The sequence below is a fragment of the Branchiostoma floridae genome, chromosome 9 (assembly GCF_000003815.2).
Source record: "Branchiostoma floridae strain S238N-H82 chromosome 9, Bfl_VNyyK, whole genome shotgun sequence".
Taxonomy (NCBI): domain Eukaryota; kingdom Metazoa; phylum Chordata; class Leptocardii; order Amphioxiformes; family Branchiostomatidae; genus Branchiostoma; species Branchiostoma floridae.
This window is the reverse complement of record NC_049987.1, coordinates 19,581,082-19,599,679: the sequence shown is the minus strand read 5'-3', so window position 1 is coordinate 19,599,679 and position 18,598 is coordinate 19,581,082. Positions and strand designations below refer to the sequence as shown.

General features: G+C 44.3%; 2 protein-coding genes across 4 annotated transcripts; both read right to left on the bottom strand.

Annotated features, from left to right (window-relative positions):
- Positions 1-347: 347 nt before the first annotated feature.
- LOC118423443 (microtubule-associated protein futsch-like) lies at positions 348-10,162 on the bottom strand. Of its 3 annotated transcripts, XM_035831598.1 has the most exons (3): positions 3,785-10,158; positions 2,547-2,862; positions 348-1,911 (listed from the first exon to the last, which is right to left on the bottom strand). In XM_035831598.1, the coding sequence occupies exons 1-3, from the start codon at positions 9,614-9,616 to the stop codon at positions 1,907-1,909; spliced, it is 6,153 nt and encodes a 2,050-aa protein (XP_035687491.1). In that variant the 5' UTR covers positions 9,617-10,158; the 3' UTR covers positions 348-1,906. The 3 variants fall into 3 exon arrangements, with proteins under 3 accessions (XP_035687491.1, XP_035687490.1, XP_035687492.1); XM_035831597.1 differs by having other exon boundaries at positions 348-2,862; positions 3,785-10,162; XM_035831599.1 differs by lacking the exon at positions 2,547-2,862 and having other exon boundaries at positions 3,785-10,160.
- Positions 10,163-14,671: 4,509 nt separating this feature from the next.
- LOC118423462 (cholinesterase 2-like) lies at positions 14,672-18,471 on the bottom strand. The gene is made up of 6 exons (XM_035831629.1): positions 18,243-18,471; positions 17,709-17,919; positions 16,410-17,080; positions 15,884-16,057; positions 15,291-15,451; positions 14,672-15,004 (listed from the first exon to the last, which is right to left on the bottom strand). Exons 1-6 carry the CDS (start codon positions 18,272-18,274, stop codon positions 14,880-14,882), a joined length of 1,374 nt encoding a protein of 457 aa, XP_035687522.1. The 5' UTR covers positions 18,275-18,471; the 3' UTR covers positions 14,672-14,879.
- Between the last annotated feature and the right edge of the window lie 127 nt (positions 18,472-18,598).

The following is an 18,598-nucleotide window of genomic DNA, read 5'->3' as shown; positions in this document are numbered from 1 at the left end:
CATTCTAAATGATAAACAAGATACTACAAATTCAAGCCTATACAAGTGATCAGATCTACATAAGGCACACCTGGCCAATGAAATCAGTAGGTCGCATAAGTGGTCTTCCTGGGCACGTGCAAAACACCAATTATTGCAAGATATCTTTGTCTTGAAATTACATTTCTTGGATTAAGCTAATGCAATATTTTCTACCAATCTGTCCTTAGCCTAAGCTACAGCTATTTCATACTGCACAGGTAGTCTGTTGACAAAAATAACCTTATTACGTTTGATCATCTAGATTTTAAAATATCGTTTACAGATAACACTATTAACCACATTTTCAAACACCATGAATTTTTTAAAAATAATCTTACAAAGTAATTTTCATGTTTCTCAACATTAGATAAGGCTAGATACATCTTATGTCAATTGCTCGTAGATTAATATTACTTTAAGTTTACATTAAAATGGCTCTTGTATTTAAGCTTCTTGATCCAGACAAAAAGTAAACAAATAATGTCATGACCTCTAACCCTTGACCTGTAGAACCAGTGTTTACATGTAACGATGATTACTTGGTGACCTTTCAACTGAAAGAGCTAATTTGCGACACAAATGATGCCGCGAAACCGGTTCTTGTGGGCGTGGCTTGCTGACAGACACGAGAGCGAATTCTGCCCACGGCAAAACGAGTTAAGCTCAGCGCTGGCGATTAACATAACTTATCTCACTGGCTACTGAGGTCACACGTAACAAAAATCAAATCTTTTGCAAAAAAAACTAAGACATCTGATTTAAAAAAAAATTAATGCATTAGATATGCTCTTCGTTGTATAATTGAATGCAAACAGTATTCAAGCTAAATCTATGGCAATAGCCATAACATTATGTATTGTAGTCAATCAAAAGCCAGTGTTCCTTTTACATTGAAAATCGACAGTCTAAGAAAAGTTACCGTTGTCCCTTACATTGTACAGTGTGTTGACAACCTAAGTATGACAAAATGTGTACAACCGTAATATAAAAACTTTGATCGGAAAGCTTGCAAGATTTCTGCTGAATAGAGTTGGTGATATCCACTGTGTTATTAATTATAAGATGAAAAGTAAAACTCTTTGAAGAGTGCGCTTATCTACTGTAAAGTATGACACAATAGCTTCCTCAGATTGATACAACCTAACTGTTACATTTGCTAGATGCAGTACTATACAATCAGATAGATGGAGCAACTGTTGCGAGTATTAATTATAACAATGCATTACTTTAATGTCCACAAGGTGGCGTTGATGATATGTCTCCTTAGTTCTTCTGAACAAAGTTAGATGACGAAATGAAATGTCAGTACAGTTAGCGTCATAGAAAGTGTAAGATGCCCCCAGCCAATGGCGTTGCTCCTCTAAGGCACGTGACTGTCACGTCTAAAATTCCGATGTTACAAGTTAGACATCAAGGACCAATGGGAGTGCTCAATGACTTTCCTGAAAAACGAAAGATAGCCTAAATCTCTGTGCCTGTACAATTCATTAGTCTACATGGACAAAACGTCAGTTTATTGTTAAATGTTACTTCAACAAAAAACATAACACTACAGTCAAATCTGTAATAGTGACCACCTCACCAGAAGAACCACCTGACCATTGCCTCTGTAGCCACTTATTGGTTGTCCCTTAAATGTTTTTCCATTGATCCAAACATTCTTTTAAAATCTATAATATAAATGTCTAATGTCCAAGAGTGGTCACTATAGGCAGGTTTGACTGTACATCTTCATATCTACGGTAGTGTGTGAATGGTGATGATGGTGACATGTGGACACAGCTATACTGTGTGTGGTAGTGGTGAGGACGGTACGGTTCATGCATTAGAAGACGCTGGCGATTTTCGCAGGCACGTGTAGTTTCGACCTCGTGGCGGGCTCTGGCTACACTGAAAGGGAATTACAGGGAAACAGCGTGTAAATATGCGTCGTGCGACATTAGGAGTAACTGAGGTTAGTAATATCCTGCTAGCTAATTCCAATTGAAAGGCCCCAAACACCATTCAGTCGCGTCAGAACCGACACCATTCTTGCGTTAGAACCGACACCAGTGTTAGCAAATGCAGGCAATGATCTACTCTAAGCCACCATGGAATGATCAAAGATGAACATATCAAAAGCTCTCAAAGGGCTGACTCGAAAATCAGAGACTGGTTGCTACTAGCATCCTCTTCTATTGATGGGCATGGCGGAATGGATGAAGCACTGTGGAAGACTGTCCGCGGTGAACTAGCAAGCAAAGTCGGCAGAGAGCTACAGCTAGAGCTATTCTTTCCTACGTTCTGCTTTCGCTTTGAGTTCCACTGCTTCCTAACATCAACTCTGGTTCCCCAGCAAATTGTGTGACCGCGACGTAGCTGAGCGTCTACACCATAGTTGAAAGCGAGCGGTATGGCGGTGTTAGAGAAACGCCCCTGTCCTGCAGCCCAGCTATTCCTCCGTTCACCAGGCTTACCACCCAGCGACACCGCTCCGCAACCTCGCTCGCCACCGGCTGAACTAACAGAACCCTTGCGCTTCTTACGTTTGGTCTTCGACGTCTTGTAGAATAAACTCAGTCCTCCCCTTGGTTCGTCTTCAGTGTCGCTCTGAGACCCTCTCTCTACGAGAATGCTAGTCGGTAAGGCATCGACCTTTTCCTCTTCCGAACCAGGGGTGCGTTTGGGTGTGGCTTTGTGGGCGGAAGAGCTTCTCTTCTTACCCAGACGGAAGAAGTCTTTGAAACTTTTCTTTGACTTTGGACTAGGCGACGTTTTCTGTGAAGATGCGCTGGTGTCTAGCTCAGGTGATCTGACCGGCTCTGGTTTGTGTAGTGGGCTGTCTTGTCTTAAGAGCGCCGGCTGATGCGGAGAAGTTAGATTATGTTAGTTGGTGTCTTTCCATACCCTTAACACTTTGATTAGAAATTGAATTTTTTAATCAATTTTGTGCCTTTTCTTCTCTAAAGTGTTTGTTACAAGCCTTTTGTGCACTGGGTGATCTTTTCCCCCTTCATGTTAGAAAAAAATTGTGATGTGCTTTGTGCATCAAGTGTTTACATAGTTCGAGTTCACCTGTGTTTGTTTGTTTGTTTGTTTTAAGTTAAAAGATAATATTGAAAAGCACAGTGATCATTTGCAAATAATACATTTACAACAAGAACACATTCCTGTGTTGCACAATAGACATTGATCATAAGTAGTACAATGCCTATGTCAAAAACACTGTGTAGAAGTTGAAATATACAATGAGAAGTACACATTACTATAAAGAAATAATAGCTAAGCCACATGCTCAAGCAAGCAAACCATTTCTGGTTTTGCGGCCACTGGGAATTACTTCCAGGTAAGTAAGCTTGCGAAAGGTGTATTTGTAAGTGTTGACTTTGGTGTATGATTGTGCATGTCAGGTCGGGGTACTACGAAAGAAAGACCGCTGATGACAAATACTTGAAAAGTCTTTCAGTGACCTTTTAATGGTCTCTTAGGGAGTTTTCAATAATTGCCAACGTATTCTCCGAGTATAAATTGTTTGATGGTTTTGGCAAAATTTCGATCTTGATCGAGAGCGTCGAATTTGTTTTTTCAACTCATCTTGCAATGATCCTAACGTACGATTCTCTGTCGTTATAATATATCGGTCTTGTGGAAATGTGGACTAATAAAAGAACCTGTGGACACATGTCAATGACCTAAATCTCTCCATCTATTCCTTACTCATAAATTGCCCATTAGAAGGTTTTTCTGAGTCTTTGTCAAAGAATCAGTCACATGTGCTACTAACCTTGTGCTTGAAGTCCTCGTCGTCCCACAGGCTGCCCTCGAAGCTCCTCCTCTGGCTCCGCCGCCGCATGCTCCTCCCCCTCCGGAGGCTGTTGTCCTCCTGGCCGGGGGAGCTGTCCTCCTGGCCGGTCGGGGTGCTATGTCGGGGGGCTGGCTTGCCTTTCCACCCTTTCTCGTCGCGGACTAGCTCGTAGGACGGTGAAGATCTGATGCTGGCGTTGCTAGAATCTTCAGAACCGAAGGATTCTTCTTCCTCCTCGAAGCTCAGGCTGCTCACTTGGACCAACTGCGCCTTGAAGATGCCCTCCCTGGGGGTGCTTTTATGCGTTGGGGAGAAGATAGGGCTGCTGTCATCTTCCAATGATTCGTTGTTAGGGAAACTTCTGGGAGAGAACTCTCCACTCTCTTCAAAGCTGTTGCCGCCGACATAAACCAGGCTGGCGGTGTAGATGCCCTCTGCAACCTCACCTTCGTCGTCGACTTGGTCTGGAGGTTGGCTGTTGGTGGTTTCTTGCTTGCTTTGTTTGTGGACGTCAGGTTCGACTGTTCGGCTTTTCTTGTCTTCCGCCTTTGCTTTTGGATGAGCGTCATCTGCAATTTTATTTACGCCGTTTCTTTCTTGCACGTCTGTGGGAACGGGCTTTATCTTAACGCTATTTGTCTTAGCTGTGCTCTTCTTATTGTTGGACCTCAGGAGCGATTCAAACATTTCCACAGAGCGTGCTACTTTTGGCATGTTGCTGATTATATCAGGCTCTTGTTTCACCACATCCCCTTCGTCTTTCTTGATGTCCTCGGAGACAAGTTTTGCTTTCTTTTCTTGCACGGGAACGTTCATTTCAACTCGACTTGTATGTGCTTTCTTTTGTTCGTTACTCTCCGACGGGATTTTTGCATTTGGCTCAGCAACGTCGGTCTTTGGTGGTTTTGTTGCATCATGGGTTGGTGTGTCTGTCCCTTTCCTTATTTCTTGCGTTGCTTCTAAGACTTCATGAGGCGTGGCTTCATTGCTCATCGTATCAGATTCTTTTTGCTTTGGTTCGTCTTCATAGCAGGGCTTCTTGGACTCAATGTTTATTTCTTGCATCTGCTCTGTATTCATTTCCTGACTTGGACGTTCTCTTTCAATAGATGGCAGCACTGTTTCATCGCTCTTCATATCCGGTTCACTTTGCTTCAGATTATCTTGAACATCGATCTTCTTATATGTGATGATCACTTCTTCTGGGACACTTTCCTTACTTGGACTTTCCTCGTCTTGAGAAGACTTGATAGGCTCACTCATTGTGTCCGGTTCTTTTTGCTCCAGGTTATCTTTAGGGTTGATGACGTCGGACGGAATGACTTTGTCCTTTTCCGCGTCTTGTTTCTGATGTGAAGTTTCAAATTTTCCAGTAGACTCACCCGAAATACTCGATGTTGTATTTTCACTTTGGTTCTCTTTGGATAAAGTTTCCTTGCCTGTTTCCAAGACTTCTTTGGTTGCGATTGGCGTCGGCTTCTCCGTTTGATCTTTGACACTCTCTTGTTTCTTTTCGTCTTCACCTTCCTGCTTGGTCATCTTGTGTATTTCCTTCTGTGAGTCAAGAGGAGGTGGTGACTTCTCAAGGGTTTCTGCTCTAACGGAAAACGGGCTTTCATTGAGAGACCCGTTACCGGAATCACTTTGACGCTCCGGAGTTGTGACCGACGGCTGACGTTCCGGACTCTCAACGGAAGGACGTTCCGGACTCGTAAGAGAAATATGACCTTTGTCCTCTTCTGTCGAGTCCAATGAGGAAGCACTTCCGCTCAGATCATGCGAGCTGCTAGTTGTATTCGGGCTGGTGAAAACTGGTTCCTCTACTTCTAAGTTAAATAGAGTCTTAGCGGTGTTTTGCAGATCCTCAGACACACTTGTGATTTCGGTGCTCCTCCTGACCATGGTCGACTCGGTCTGCTCCAGCAAGGCGTTGATTTCTTCCATGAAGTTCTTGTTCTTTTTAGACTTGTCAGGTTCCTTTGAGCTTTTTGTTGTTCCTTTGGACTGCTTCGTCTTATCTCTAGAAGTCTTTTTGCTGACTTTTGGGCTTTCAGACACCTGAACGACAGGGGTGACACTGGTGGGTGTTTTAGCTTTCTCCAACTCATTTAGCAGATCTGGACCTATCTCACTGGCTTTCAGGTTGATTGTTAATTCAACAACAGGCATTTTCTTCGGATTTGTCTTCGCACCATCCACCGAAATCTTAGGATTGTGTTCCTCCTGTAGTCGCATGTTATTCTCCTGTTCGTTTTCGATGATAGGTTCTTGGGTCTTTGCAACGGATTTGTCGATCTCTTCTTTAGGTGTCTCTTTTGTACGGATGGATACGGCATCTGACTGTGCTACTGCCTCTTTCTTCTGATTTTCTTCGATTCCAGAAGCTTCTTTTCTCTCCTGCTCTGCATTATCATTTTGACTCCTTACAGTCAGTTTTGTTGCACCTGTATCCTCCTTTTCCGCATCCTCCTTTGGTGTATCTGCAACATCTTTCTTGGCTTCATCTGTAACGTTTTCTTTGTTCTCCAGGGTATTTGTACCTTCTTTTTCTGATGACGCATCTTCTTCTTTAGGCATCACCTTGATGACTGGCTGTGGCTTTTCATCACCTGCCATGCATTTGTCTTCTTCAATGGCTTGTTTTGTGTTCTGTTCATCTTGCAGTTCCACCTTTGAATCCGCTGACTCCTCCGTTATCTTTTCTTCAAGTCCATCTTTCTCATCGGCAGCATTGTCCAGCTCTTTTGTAGGGATGTCAGACATCACTGGCAATGTGTTGGTTTGATCGTTTCCTTCTTCTTCTTTCTTGTCCACATGTTGTACACTATCGATTGGTTCTTCGTTTAAAGATTCCTTTGTTGAATCCTTTTCCCCACCTGTGGCATCTATTTGACTTTTCTCCATCGTAGTGTCCTTTTCAGAAATGTCTTCTTGTGCACTCTGTGTGCTTTCTACCACGTCATTCGGTTCCTCTGACATATTTACCTTGTTAACCTCTGTCTTCTCTTCTAGTTTCTCTCCTTTTCCATTGACAGTTATCTCTTCCGTGGTATGAATCTCTTCTGTCTCTGTCTTGCTAACTTGTTTCACAATGTTCACCTCTGCATCCTTTTTGCTTGTCTCAGCCAAATCCTCATCCTTCTCCAACTTATCCTTGTCATTTTCTAGCCTCTCTTGTGGATGGAGGTTCTCAACCTTTTCTTCTGCTTCTGTCGCTTCAACTGGCGATACCTTCTTCTCATTAATGTCTTCTCTTTCCTCTTCCTCCGGTCCCATTTCTTCCTTTTCATCGTCCTCTGCTACAAGCGACCCCTCCTCCATCGTCAAGTCAATGACACTAGTGGCATTCGAGTCAGTCAAAGGTTCGTCTTCTTCATATATGGTACTGAGGGAGGGTCGCCTTTCTTCTGGCCAGTCACCTTCCATCACCGGCAGACCAAGTGAATCCAGGAAGAGATCAAATGGATTTCCTGGGATGTAGTCGTTCTCTGGTACTCCTAACTCAGGGAGGGGGTCGTTTCTTAAAGGAGGAGGAGTGATGGGGCCGTCGTCTCCTTCGAATGAGATGAAGCTGTGAGAAATTGGTTCATTCTGATGGCTTCCTTCTGCCCTCAATAGAAGTTTCTTGGCTACATTATGCGATTCCTCATCTTTGCTGTCCAGTTTTGTGAACAGATCATCTCCTGATTCTTTCCTGTCTGTATTATCATGGCTAGCTGATTTGGAGATAGACTGATGTCCAAACTGCACTGTGGACCAGTCATTGTCCTCCGCGGTGCCATTCGGCTGTTCACTCTTTTCGTCTCCATCCTTAGACTTTGAGAAATTAATTTCAACTGATTCTTCGCCTTGTCTACTGTTTGCGCTAACTTGTTTTTGCTTCGTCAGCTCCTCTTCGAGGTTTTGATGAATCTTACGCACCTGCTCTTTGGCTTCTTCCATCTTCTGTCGTTTCGAGTTCAGAAGTTCTTCCAGTTGGTTGGCCCTCTGTCTGGCGTCGTCCAACCGACTCAGTTGTCCGTCAGTTACTGTAGGGGTAGGCGTTGGGCTCTGTGGGATTATCTGTTTACCACGTTCTTGTTCGAGGAACGCGGGTGAGAACTTGATGAAGGGCGTCAGGTGTTTTCTAACAGGTGTTTTCTGTGTTGCCTCTTGTGGTACCCGTGTCTCTTCGTGATTCACCTGCTCTTGATGCTGATCCACATCACTGCCAGGCGACTTGTCTTTCTTCAAAGTCAGTAGTTTGAGACTCTGTCTGAATTCTTCCAAAGATGCTGCCTTGACTCTCTTTGCTCTGTCATACGCCGACCCCTGTCTGTTCAGTCGATCTAAGGACCCGGTTCTTTGTGGAGTTCCATCTTCATTGGATTCCCCAGTGATTTGGTCGCCATTGCCATCAAAGCGACCATTATCTGAAGGATGTAGAGATGACGTCTTGATACCATACGATCTTTTAGATGGTGTTCTTTGCCTATCTAATCGATCCAGAGATGCGGTCCTTTGCGGAGTATCCTCTTCTTGGTTTTCATCGGGATTTGTTTCATCCGTTTCAACGAAACCATTGCCATCATCATCCAACATTCTATCTAGTGAAGATGACCTAATACCGTACGTCCTCTTAGATGCAGGCCTGTGTCTGTTTAGCCGATCTAGTGACATTGTTCTCTGTGACGTGTCATCTTGAGTATCGTGTATGGATTCAGCTGAGCCAGCAAATACGCTGCTTGCTGACTGTCTCGGCTGTCTAGTGCGAGATCCCCAAGACCCGGACAGGTTCTTTCTGCGATTCAAAAACCCGGCCAGTGCTGATTTTCTATCCATGGACCTGCTGTTGCGGCCATATTCGGAAATGTCCATTGCAGAGCTTGACAACTGAGGCGACATTTCTGCTAGAGGTACAGATGGATCCTTCATATCTAATATGTTCTCTGCACTACCATACAGAGGCGGTCTACTGGGGAAGTCTCCAAAATGTCTATCTTCGTATGCGGGGTGTCCTACTTCATCGGGGCCTAAATCGTGCGAGTAAGGCGGTAGTGTACTGAAATGGTCTAATCCCGGCTCATGGCGGTATATATCCTGTTCAAACGGGGCGTCTTGTATCCTGTCATGCCCTGATTCCTGCTGGAAATGCCCGTCGTGTGCGAACCCGTTATTTGGCTGGGGTGGAAGGGCGCCATGTTGAACGTGGTCACCCCAGTACGGTTGACCTCCGGCCGGACTAAACCCTGCAGGTAGCACAGGCATCAAAACAAACCCGGCGGGGTTGGGATCTAATCTTACGCACCTGGTGATGGCGGTCTCGTAGTCCGGTGGCGGCGGTGGGAATGAGGCCCGGTTGCGATCATAAGTTTTTCGCTGGGAGACAGTTTGTTGTCTTTCCTGCGGTGAGTGCTCTCTGTTTATTCCATCGGTAACGTCCATTGTCTGCTCACCACTGGTTGTTTCTTTTTCGTGAGAGTCCGGTTGAGAAGACAATTCTTCCTGTGGTTTCAGTTCAGCGGTTGGTTTATTGTCTTCCATGTCTGAATTCGCAGGTAGATCGGTTGTTGTTTTGCTCGATGAGTTGTTTTTCAACCCCGACTCGCCCACATACAGCAACGACTCGTCTGACCTAGACGAATCAAAATGGCCGCCGTTTTTCTGCACAGGTATTTCATGGTCTGGTTGGTTGTAAACATCCTTCTTCACGGGCTCTTCCCGTGGCGATATCGATACCTCTTCTTGGTTTACGCTCGCCACATCGTCTGAACAAACACTTGTTTCAACCACGTTACCGGGGGAAGGGGGGTCGTCCTGTTCTATGGCCATTTCTTTACCTTGAATCTTCTCATCAGCAGACACGGACGGTTTAATAGTCTGTAAAGGAATTTCTACCGTCGCCTCGTTATTTATCTTCTGATCGCTGCCCGCCTTAACTACCGGTTCCAGTACGTCAGGAAGGTTTGTACTAGCCGATTCGAAGCTGGCGTCGCTGCCCTCGGACTCATCTCTCTTACGTAACCCCTTCTCTTCTCGATGAGAGTCGAAAATAACCCAGCTTTCCTCCAGTCCTAGATCGTAACGTCGGTCTTCAGTCTCGAAAACCTCGGGCTCGGCAGGCGGAGCGGGTTCGCTGGGGCTCTGTGGAGCTTCGGTGGAATCTTCGCTGGACTCCCGCGACACTAGCCGCGCGAAGGAGCGGAACTTTTGTCGTATGGCCTCCAGCTTGGAGATTGTACGTTACCAACCTTGCATTTAAAAAATACCGAACCGTTTGGTCACACCTTGGTCGAACTAGTGTTGTCTACAATCAAATCTCAACGGAAAACGCCTGCGGGTGTCTGCCATACCAACCGGAGAGGAACCAACCATTGAGGATGTCCACCGACGCATGCATAATATTATAAACACTCAACAGACAAAAATACCAACATAACCCGGCAATAATAGCCCTAGCTCCCACGGTTTACTGACACACACAAATATCTGTATTTCGTGAGCATGAGACTAAAGTAAGACGTGTATGAAATGAGTATAGCTTAGAGCTATATTTCACCTTGGGAACTCCTTTCCTTGACAAAAAGACGTCATAACCATATGACCTTCATTCAATCCAACCTTGTGTCCTTTTGCCTTGGAACGGTTAGGACATGACAAGCTGTCAAACATACGTACGGCTTTTGTTAATCTATTCCGTATTTTTAGGGGGTAGGGGGTACATTCTGTACACTTTTTAAGTCGATAGATCCTTAGGGCTAGAAAAATAGCACTACCTTACATCTGCTTGGAAAAGCGATGTTTCAGACTAGGATTATTGCATTCGATTTACTCTATAAACAACGCACTGGTGCCACTATTTATTTTGGGTGCTGAATGCGAAGTGAACATGCGAGATCTATTCATTCGTTAACGATGATAAGACCACACACACAAAGAGAAGCTGAGCGGCATAATACCGTGCGGACAGACAATATATTTCTTCAATTATTCATAGTGAGACTTCCCATCTTCTAATGAATTAGGTGATGATCACGTATGGGTGCCTCTTCAAGATACATGTGGGATAACATATATAACCTTTGTTAAGGGATTCCCTCACCTGTGTTAGCTAGAAAATGGCATTTTCATTATCTTAAATGGATGTTTAGACAACTACCTGATGACACCTCCCCTATTGTTTAGAACAGGCAGTGTCAGTTTGGACAGCGGGGCATCACTCAGTGGAGTCGCGCCCTGAATGATAATGTGCAAACCTCGGGACCAGTAAATTCTCCAAGCAGAGGTTGGGTCGCGGAGATAGTATTGGTCGTTTTTTTTACCGGCTTGCTCCTCTTAGGGGTAAAAATGCCGACCATTACTATCTCCGTGACCCAACCTATGCTTGGAGAATAGACCAATAATCTTCAACAAGGCTAAGAATACGGTGGTACGCGTTGTTACTCAATGAAAATCTGACCCAATGAAATGCTACTATTTTCTATCCAAACCCTTGTCCAAACAGACTGGCACATTTGGAGATATACAATCGGGCATAGAATACATTTCTATGGACATACGGTGGCTTTAAACGTCCTTATAGCCTTTTGTTTTCCTGTAAAATTTGAACACATTACTTCACAAGGTGCTGTAAAAAGTTAAATGGAGTCATCGTTTAGTACGTGCAGAATAGACCAGTCTTCGAGATTGCGCTTAACATTGTTAAGTTTGATTGTGGTGAACTTTTGAAGTTGAAAAGTCGGTTGATTTGCGAGATCGTATCTTGCCTCGACTCGTATAAACAAACAAGGGTTGTTAGACATCGGTCGGTGGGACAGAAAAGTGAGGGAGAGTCGGCACTCCTCCAAAATACATGGTTTGGAATTTAAAGACTGCCTGTTATTTCTAAGCAGGTACGACCTCCAAATTTAGGTCAATCACTTTGTAATCATACACCTGGGCAGTATATAGAGTTTTACACTCGTCAATTTTGGCGAGAAGTGTGCACAATCTTGCTCTTTTTTTCGCACAATCTAATGACTAAGATGAGGCCCAACCCTTACTTAATTGTAACCTTTAAAACTAAAATTACAGCCTTATCTACTGACTGAAAAAGCCTCATTGTAGTTGAGGGGAAATTGCACCCTTTCCTCCAGATAACCTATGATTAGGGACGAAAACGTGTGGGTGGGACTACGTGTTAATGTATTGTGTCTTTGGTCTGACTGTGAAAGATAGGCAGCCAGAGATGCACAAACATCCTTTAGATGTTACAAAAGGCTAAGACTTTCTGGAAAGGACAATATAGGATGTGTATTGGAACACGTAAATTTCCTGCGTGTTCTACAGATCGACACAGGCTTACTGATATAAGCCTACAACACAATTGTACAGTCGGTGCCAGTGTGCGAGTCTTTAATCTATTCTGAAGATAAAGGATTGACTAGGATAGTCGCCGGACTGTGATGCGTCCATTGTAAGTGTACAATCACATGCACTGCCCCTGAAAGGAATGGTAGTCAGTGAAAAGGTGTGGATTGACCCCTCTTTTTCATGCACCCGATTCAGTCACACTTTTCAGACTAAATAGGGTGGAAAAGTTTTGAAAGGTGTGTCATGACCCGTACATTCTCACACTTGCTACAAAATAATATACTATTACATCTGTTTATTAGAAATTCGCAAGGGATGCTGAAATGCAAAGCATCCACTTTATATGCTTAGCCCTGCCGATAGGCAAATGTAGACAGTGACAGGTAAATGTTTTAACTTTTAAAATGCGTGTGTCTGTGGTGACCCGTATATTCTCACAACTGTTAAAGGTACGGTTTCATGTTATATACTCAGTGGACTGGAAACGGTTCCAACTTCACTATTTGAACAATTAGTTTCGATCCTCGTTTTCTCGAAAACCGTTATACCATTGTATATATATATCATCATATACTTTGTATATTTCTGCTTTTAGTATTTTCCCCTGTGTGCTAACAGTTATATAATGCGTGAATAGTCGACCACGGGGACAATACGTACAATACAACATTTGATACACTGTCAAGATAGTTGTGTATCCGATAATAACCCCCAACTCGTCATTTGTTGCATTAAATGTTGTCTGTATTTCTTTATTTGTGTTAAGTGGCCCCTACGTTTTGTAACTTGGGTACGGCACACTTTTGTCTTGTCTACCTTTCTTGAAGTTCGTAATCGCTTAGATCATCAAATTTCACAGATTTGACCGAGGTGTATCCACCCTCTTCTTGGTTGAACGGCCATTTCAATGAATGAATAAATGAAGACCTTTATTGAATAGCTAGGATATCTCTGTTGCCTGAATTTAGTACAAGGTCTCAACAATTATCCAGTGCTACGCAATCGCCGACCTCTGCCACTCTCTCACCCTCAGGTGTTTACCAGCTCGACCCGCAGGACTTCTTACAGTCATTAAGAGATATTCTCTGGTTGGTTGAGCAGGATACATGTATACACATGTTCTTCTGACGTCAAGGAAAGGGCTCACGTCATCGTGACGTCACACGGCGTCATACAAGATAGAATGTAAAAGATACAACAATAGATTTGGATGTTTGGGACAGGAATTATTCATTAGATAACACCGTTAGCAGCTTATTATGCATATATTATCAAGCTGCAAGGTGGCCATAGTGCATAATAGCATATACTGTAAATGCAGAAATGTTCTCGGTGGATTAATGTTTGCGGTTTTCGCGGTAACCACTTCACCGCAAACTTAAAACCACCGCGAACTTTTTTCTATTATTGTATTAGACTGCAGTCTATGGCGTTACCGCGAACTTAAATTCACCGCCAAAAAGTCCTTTTACCCGCTACCGCGAAATTAAATGCATTTACAGTACCTGTCTGAAATATCCCTATCATGTACGTAAATACTCCTAGAGTGGAAGTCGTCAATTCAGTCTTCAGGGCGTCTCTATCAACATTGACAGTTTTAAAGATGAGGAGACGGACAACTTTAATGACACGATGACTATCGGCACATTTGATGACTTTGAACAAGAGCTATGATATACAGTGGAAGCCAGTTAATTGCACCTCGGATAAACGCACACTTCGGGTAATTGCACGGAATCCCCAAATCCCAAACCGTCACTCCATTGTTTGTGACTTCGCTTATCTGCACGAGAAAAATCACCAACGCCGGATAATTGCACGAAAATTTGTCAAACATGTACATCGTCGACAAATCGTCGAAAATGCGTGCTAAAAATCGTCAGATACGGAACAAATAAACCGATAACGGCCTTTGTAAAGTCGCTACACTGGCAACATGTATGAAATTGTTATTGGGATCAAAAGAAAGCGATATTGTGGGGTCGGCACCATGAAGAGACGCCCGCCCGCTAAAGGTCGTCAAAGCCGGCATTACGATTTGGCAGACAATGCTATGATATATTCAATAACAAATGTTTTCTATCTGCCCATTGTCTAATTATGTAATTAGGGTCGCGGGGAAATACTTATGCAGTGGTTTTATGTTCTTGGCAGCCAGTCGGAAATAACACAGCGACTCGATGATGGACATAACAGATGGACATAACACTCGCCTTCGGCGGTGCAATGCTTTAGTTTCGTGATAAGAAAGCTACATAATGTATACAGTAACTTACTTTTAGTTTCGATTTCAAGTGCATTGTAGTACGATGTTTCGTGAAGACATATATATGACGTCCGGTGCACAACAGGTACAGCACTACTGTAACACGTAAATAAACTGTGCGTTGTACTACCTCCCATACCACCTCTCGGCCCCTCCATCCATGATGATGCGGTCCAAATGACCAACTCCGCATTATCGCACACGCCGGATAATTGCACGAAATTCGCTGGCAAATTGGGTGTGCAATTAAGCGGCTTCTACTGTATGATGCAATCTATTAAGTCTGAAATAAGACCACTTAACATGAGATTGGATTTTTGAAAACCGATTAAAATGTTGAATATACTTACACACCTACAACAAGAACATAATTCTATTTTTGTAACACCAATAAAGCAAATATTAAGCACTTTGCCTAGTATCCATCCCCAAGATTGGCCTATCCAGTACCCAGAGAAACAGTATGTACATATGGTTCTAGCGCAGCAGCTGAATAAAGATGAACATCAGGCTACAAAATACCACAATCCCCTCAAATCTCCCTGTAAGGTGCTGTCCTTGCGCTCCTGAGGTACAGGTCTCCAGTTCATTCTTCAAAGCGTCTGCAAGAAGAGATATTCGTAATGTAACAAAAGTGTACGGTATTTAGAGTATTTCATGTTGGTTAAAACAGTTCATGTTATACAAAAAGCACACCTGTCAGTTATTGACAATTTAACACACAAAAAAACTTTCCTCGTTTTTTTTTCTCGTGCCGTTCCATTCAACGAATCGTTGCAATTACACGGATGTACTTAAGGTTGTGCCTTCCCAGGGGCACAATGTACGGACTTGAATACATACGCACGTGTGAACCCACATTAACAAACGCAAACGCAGCCCACTCACCCGTTTGGTTCATGAGGGGCGTGACGTAGGTATCCCAGAAGGCGCAGTTCTCCGTGCTCGGCCCGGGCACCATCCGGGGCTCCCCCGTGTCCAGAACCAGGTACCGCCCGTCCGTCACGCTGAAGGGCCACCATGTCGTCTCGTTGTTACTGTTCGGGTTTCTGAGTTCATGGATAAAAGAAAGAATTGAGACCTTCATCGCATATGTTTGCTAGCTCTCATTGACTTAGTACAGGCCACAAAGAAGACCAATGATATAAATACACGATCACTTGTATTCAAGGTAACGAGTCCAAAAAGTCATGAAATATATGATCCACGTGGTTTGTCTGAATTTTTGTGATGATAGAAATTAAAGACTAGGTTTTGTTATGCAAGGCTGGCCCTATTGCAGAAGAAACGCACTTCTGTGCAAGAGGTGAGTAAACATACAGCAGAGGTTGATGAGGGAAATATATGCCGTCCTTTTCTGTCAGCTATCCCGAAAGACGGCATATAAGGAAAATATCACGATTTTTCCCATCAATCTCTGCTTTTGGAAGGTACGTAGGTAAACAAACTAAGGTCTGTTGTATGATTTTACAGCCACACACCCTGTCCTGGCGAAGTTTGCCCAGTGCCGCATCACCCTACGAGTCAGGTTCCTCTCCGTCTGGTTGAAGCCGTAAGCCGGGTCCAGTGGCAGCCCGAACACGAACGGCAGCTCCTCCCCGTGGATGACTCCCATCCAGGGGGCGAAGGGCGAGATGGAGGCGCGGTGGGCGAACCTTGGGATAAAAAGTGAAACGAAAGTGGTGTCGATCAAGTTTACAGATGAGCTACATGCAATATCCCACTTGCCATTACTGATAAGACAGGCGCTATGAACATGTACAGTATATGCAAGTTTATTGTACCTGGGAGATTCCTCTTGCTTTTTTTTAGACAAGTACAATAAACTAATAGATAATGTGTCGTTTTGAGAACTGTAACCCTGTCCAGTGGCGTGCATGTTACGGTGATCAACAGTGACCTGTAGCGGGGATCCCAAGCTATAGATTTAGATAAAGAGACTTAGCCACTGGATATTAACTAAAGGAACTGCTTTACATCGATTCCTGTCACTTCCAATAAACAAACCTGTACATGTAGGCTGTCGCCCCCTCCCTCACATGGCCTCGTCCAGTCATGACGTCTGGACAGACGAAGTAAAAGTCCGAGTAGAGAGAGTCCAGTGCGTCGCGGTACATGGTCGAGCTGTTCAGGTTCTCCCAGTCCATGTACTGGAACGCCGCAGCGGTCACGGCGAACTCGTTGATCTCGGCCACCATGTACGGGATGCCTTCAAGATACTGCTGCTTGCTGATCAGGCTTTCCGTGGAGCCGCTGAACCCGGGCGCCTGGTAGTCGACGAGGAAGTAGGTCCCCTCGTTTTCGTTGGATCCGATGAGGATATCTGCTTTCTTGAAGGCTCCCTTCTCATAAGAAACGAAAGGGCTTTCTGGGATGACAGTACCGTCTTCGATGGGGTAGAAACTTGTGTATCCCAGTACTGAACTACTAACAAGTTGTTGCCCGTCCTTGCCTCGGAAGCATTCCACCATCTTATCCTTGCCCTGGTCTGTCGGACATCCCACGGCTTTCGCTATCTTCAGGGTCTTCTCGTACGCAGTGTCCTTGGTGTCTCGTCCCCAGGTTATGAGAGCTGTCCCGCTCTGCAGGATCGCGCGGTGGAAGAGGTCCCTGCTACCCGGAGACAACAAGTGGAAAGCGACGCTGGTTCCACCGGAGCTTTCGCCGAACAGAGTCACCTGTCCAAAGAACATACAAGAGAAAGATATTATGCAAAAATTGAAGGACCCAAAATCAACGCAAAAAAGAACAAGAAACACCCACCACGCGAAAGTTATAATTATCAATCAAACTTAGAGATGAAGGAATATTCGTTTGTCCTAACTCAATAATCTTAGATTTGAACTCTTTGGCTAAAAGTAAAACAGATGCATCCTCGATCCTTAGACAGCTCAGTCCCGGGCTTAGGGAATGCAGATAAAACTTTCAATATCATGTGACTTCCTGTTACTTCGGAAAGTCCGAGCTTGCAGTGTATCTTCCTACTCAACTTCCTGTAACTCTTCTGACAGCGTATCTAACTAACTACTAAGTAACTGACAGAATCCAACACATGTACAGGCAAACACACACCGACAGCACGTACACGGAGTTAATAAAGATACGGGTGCATCTGTTGTAGTCTCCACCAGACGGACTACGCTGATTTTTATAGTAAGAGTAATAAGAAAAGGAGTTTTGCTACCAGAAGAGTTAAGCAGGCCGGAGGGGATAAACTTTAGCATGGAATGACCCTAACAAATTTGCCGATTTTTTGCCGAATTCTACTCTCCCCGTACCCCCATGGGAAGGCCTGGTGGAGGCTACCTTTTCTGGGTCGCCTCCAAACGCCGCGATGTTGTTCTTGACCCACGTCAGCGCCAGGACCTGGTCTGTGAAGCCGGCGTTGCCTGGCGCGTCCTCCGTCCCGGCGTACAGGAACCCTAGCGTGCTGAGCCGGTAGTTCAGCCCCACCACGATCACCCCTTCCGTGGCTGCGAGGTACCGCCCGTCGTATGTGGGAGCTGTGGACGCTCCCCTGGGAATATGAAATTAACATTTATACGCTGTTCTGAGCGTCCTAACAATGATATCAAAATTTATTGAAATTTTATTTCAACTTAGGGACCAACCCAACAGTCTCCAAGATGAATAGCTAAAGAAAGGAACAGGCTCTACTTTTCAATGTTAGCAATATGTATAATGACACTGATTTTTTTCCAGATTTTTTGAAATTCCATTTTAACACAAAAACTGGAAGTACAACGCATTGGTCTATAAAATGACTAAATAAATAAATAAACAAGCTCTACTCATATGTATAACGATACTTGAGTCATGGGCATTGGCATCTACACCTACGTCTGGAACGACCCTCCGTATATCCAGACCATAACAGCGGCCCCACTGGGTGCAGGGGACGGCTGCCACACGCTCAGGTACAGACAGTCCTCACTGGTGCTGGTGTTGATCGCCCACAGGTGATACTCGCCTACTTTCACGTTTTGTCTACATGCCTGGGGTTTTCTGATGAATGTATAAGATTTGAGAAAGGGGGAGCTTTCACTTAGAAGGTAGTTGTGATTAAGCCCCGTTTACAAATCAAGAATTTAGCTCGGCCGAGTTGTCAGCGAGCTCTAAATTACGAGGAGGTATGACCCTGATGCCGACGAAGAAACTCTGCCATTTGTTCGTAGGCATCACGTTCTACTTAGTCC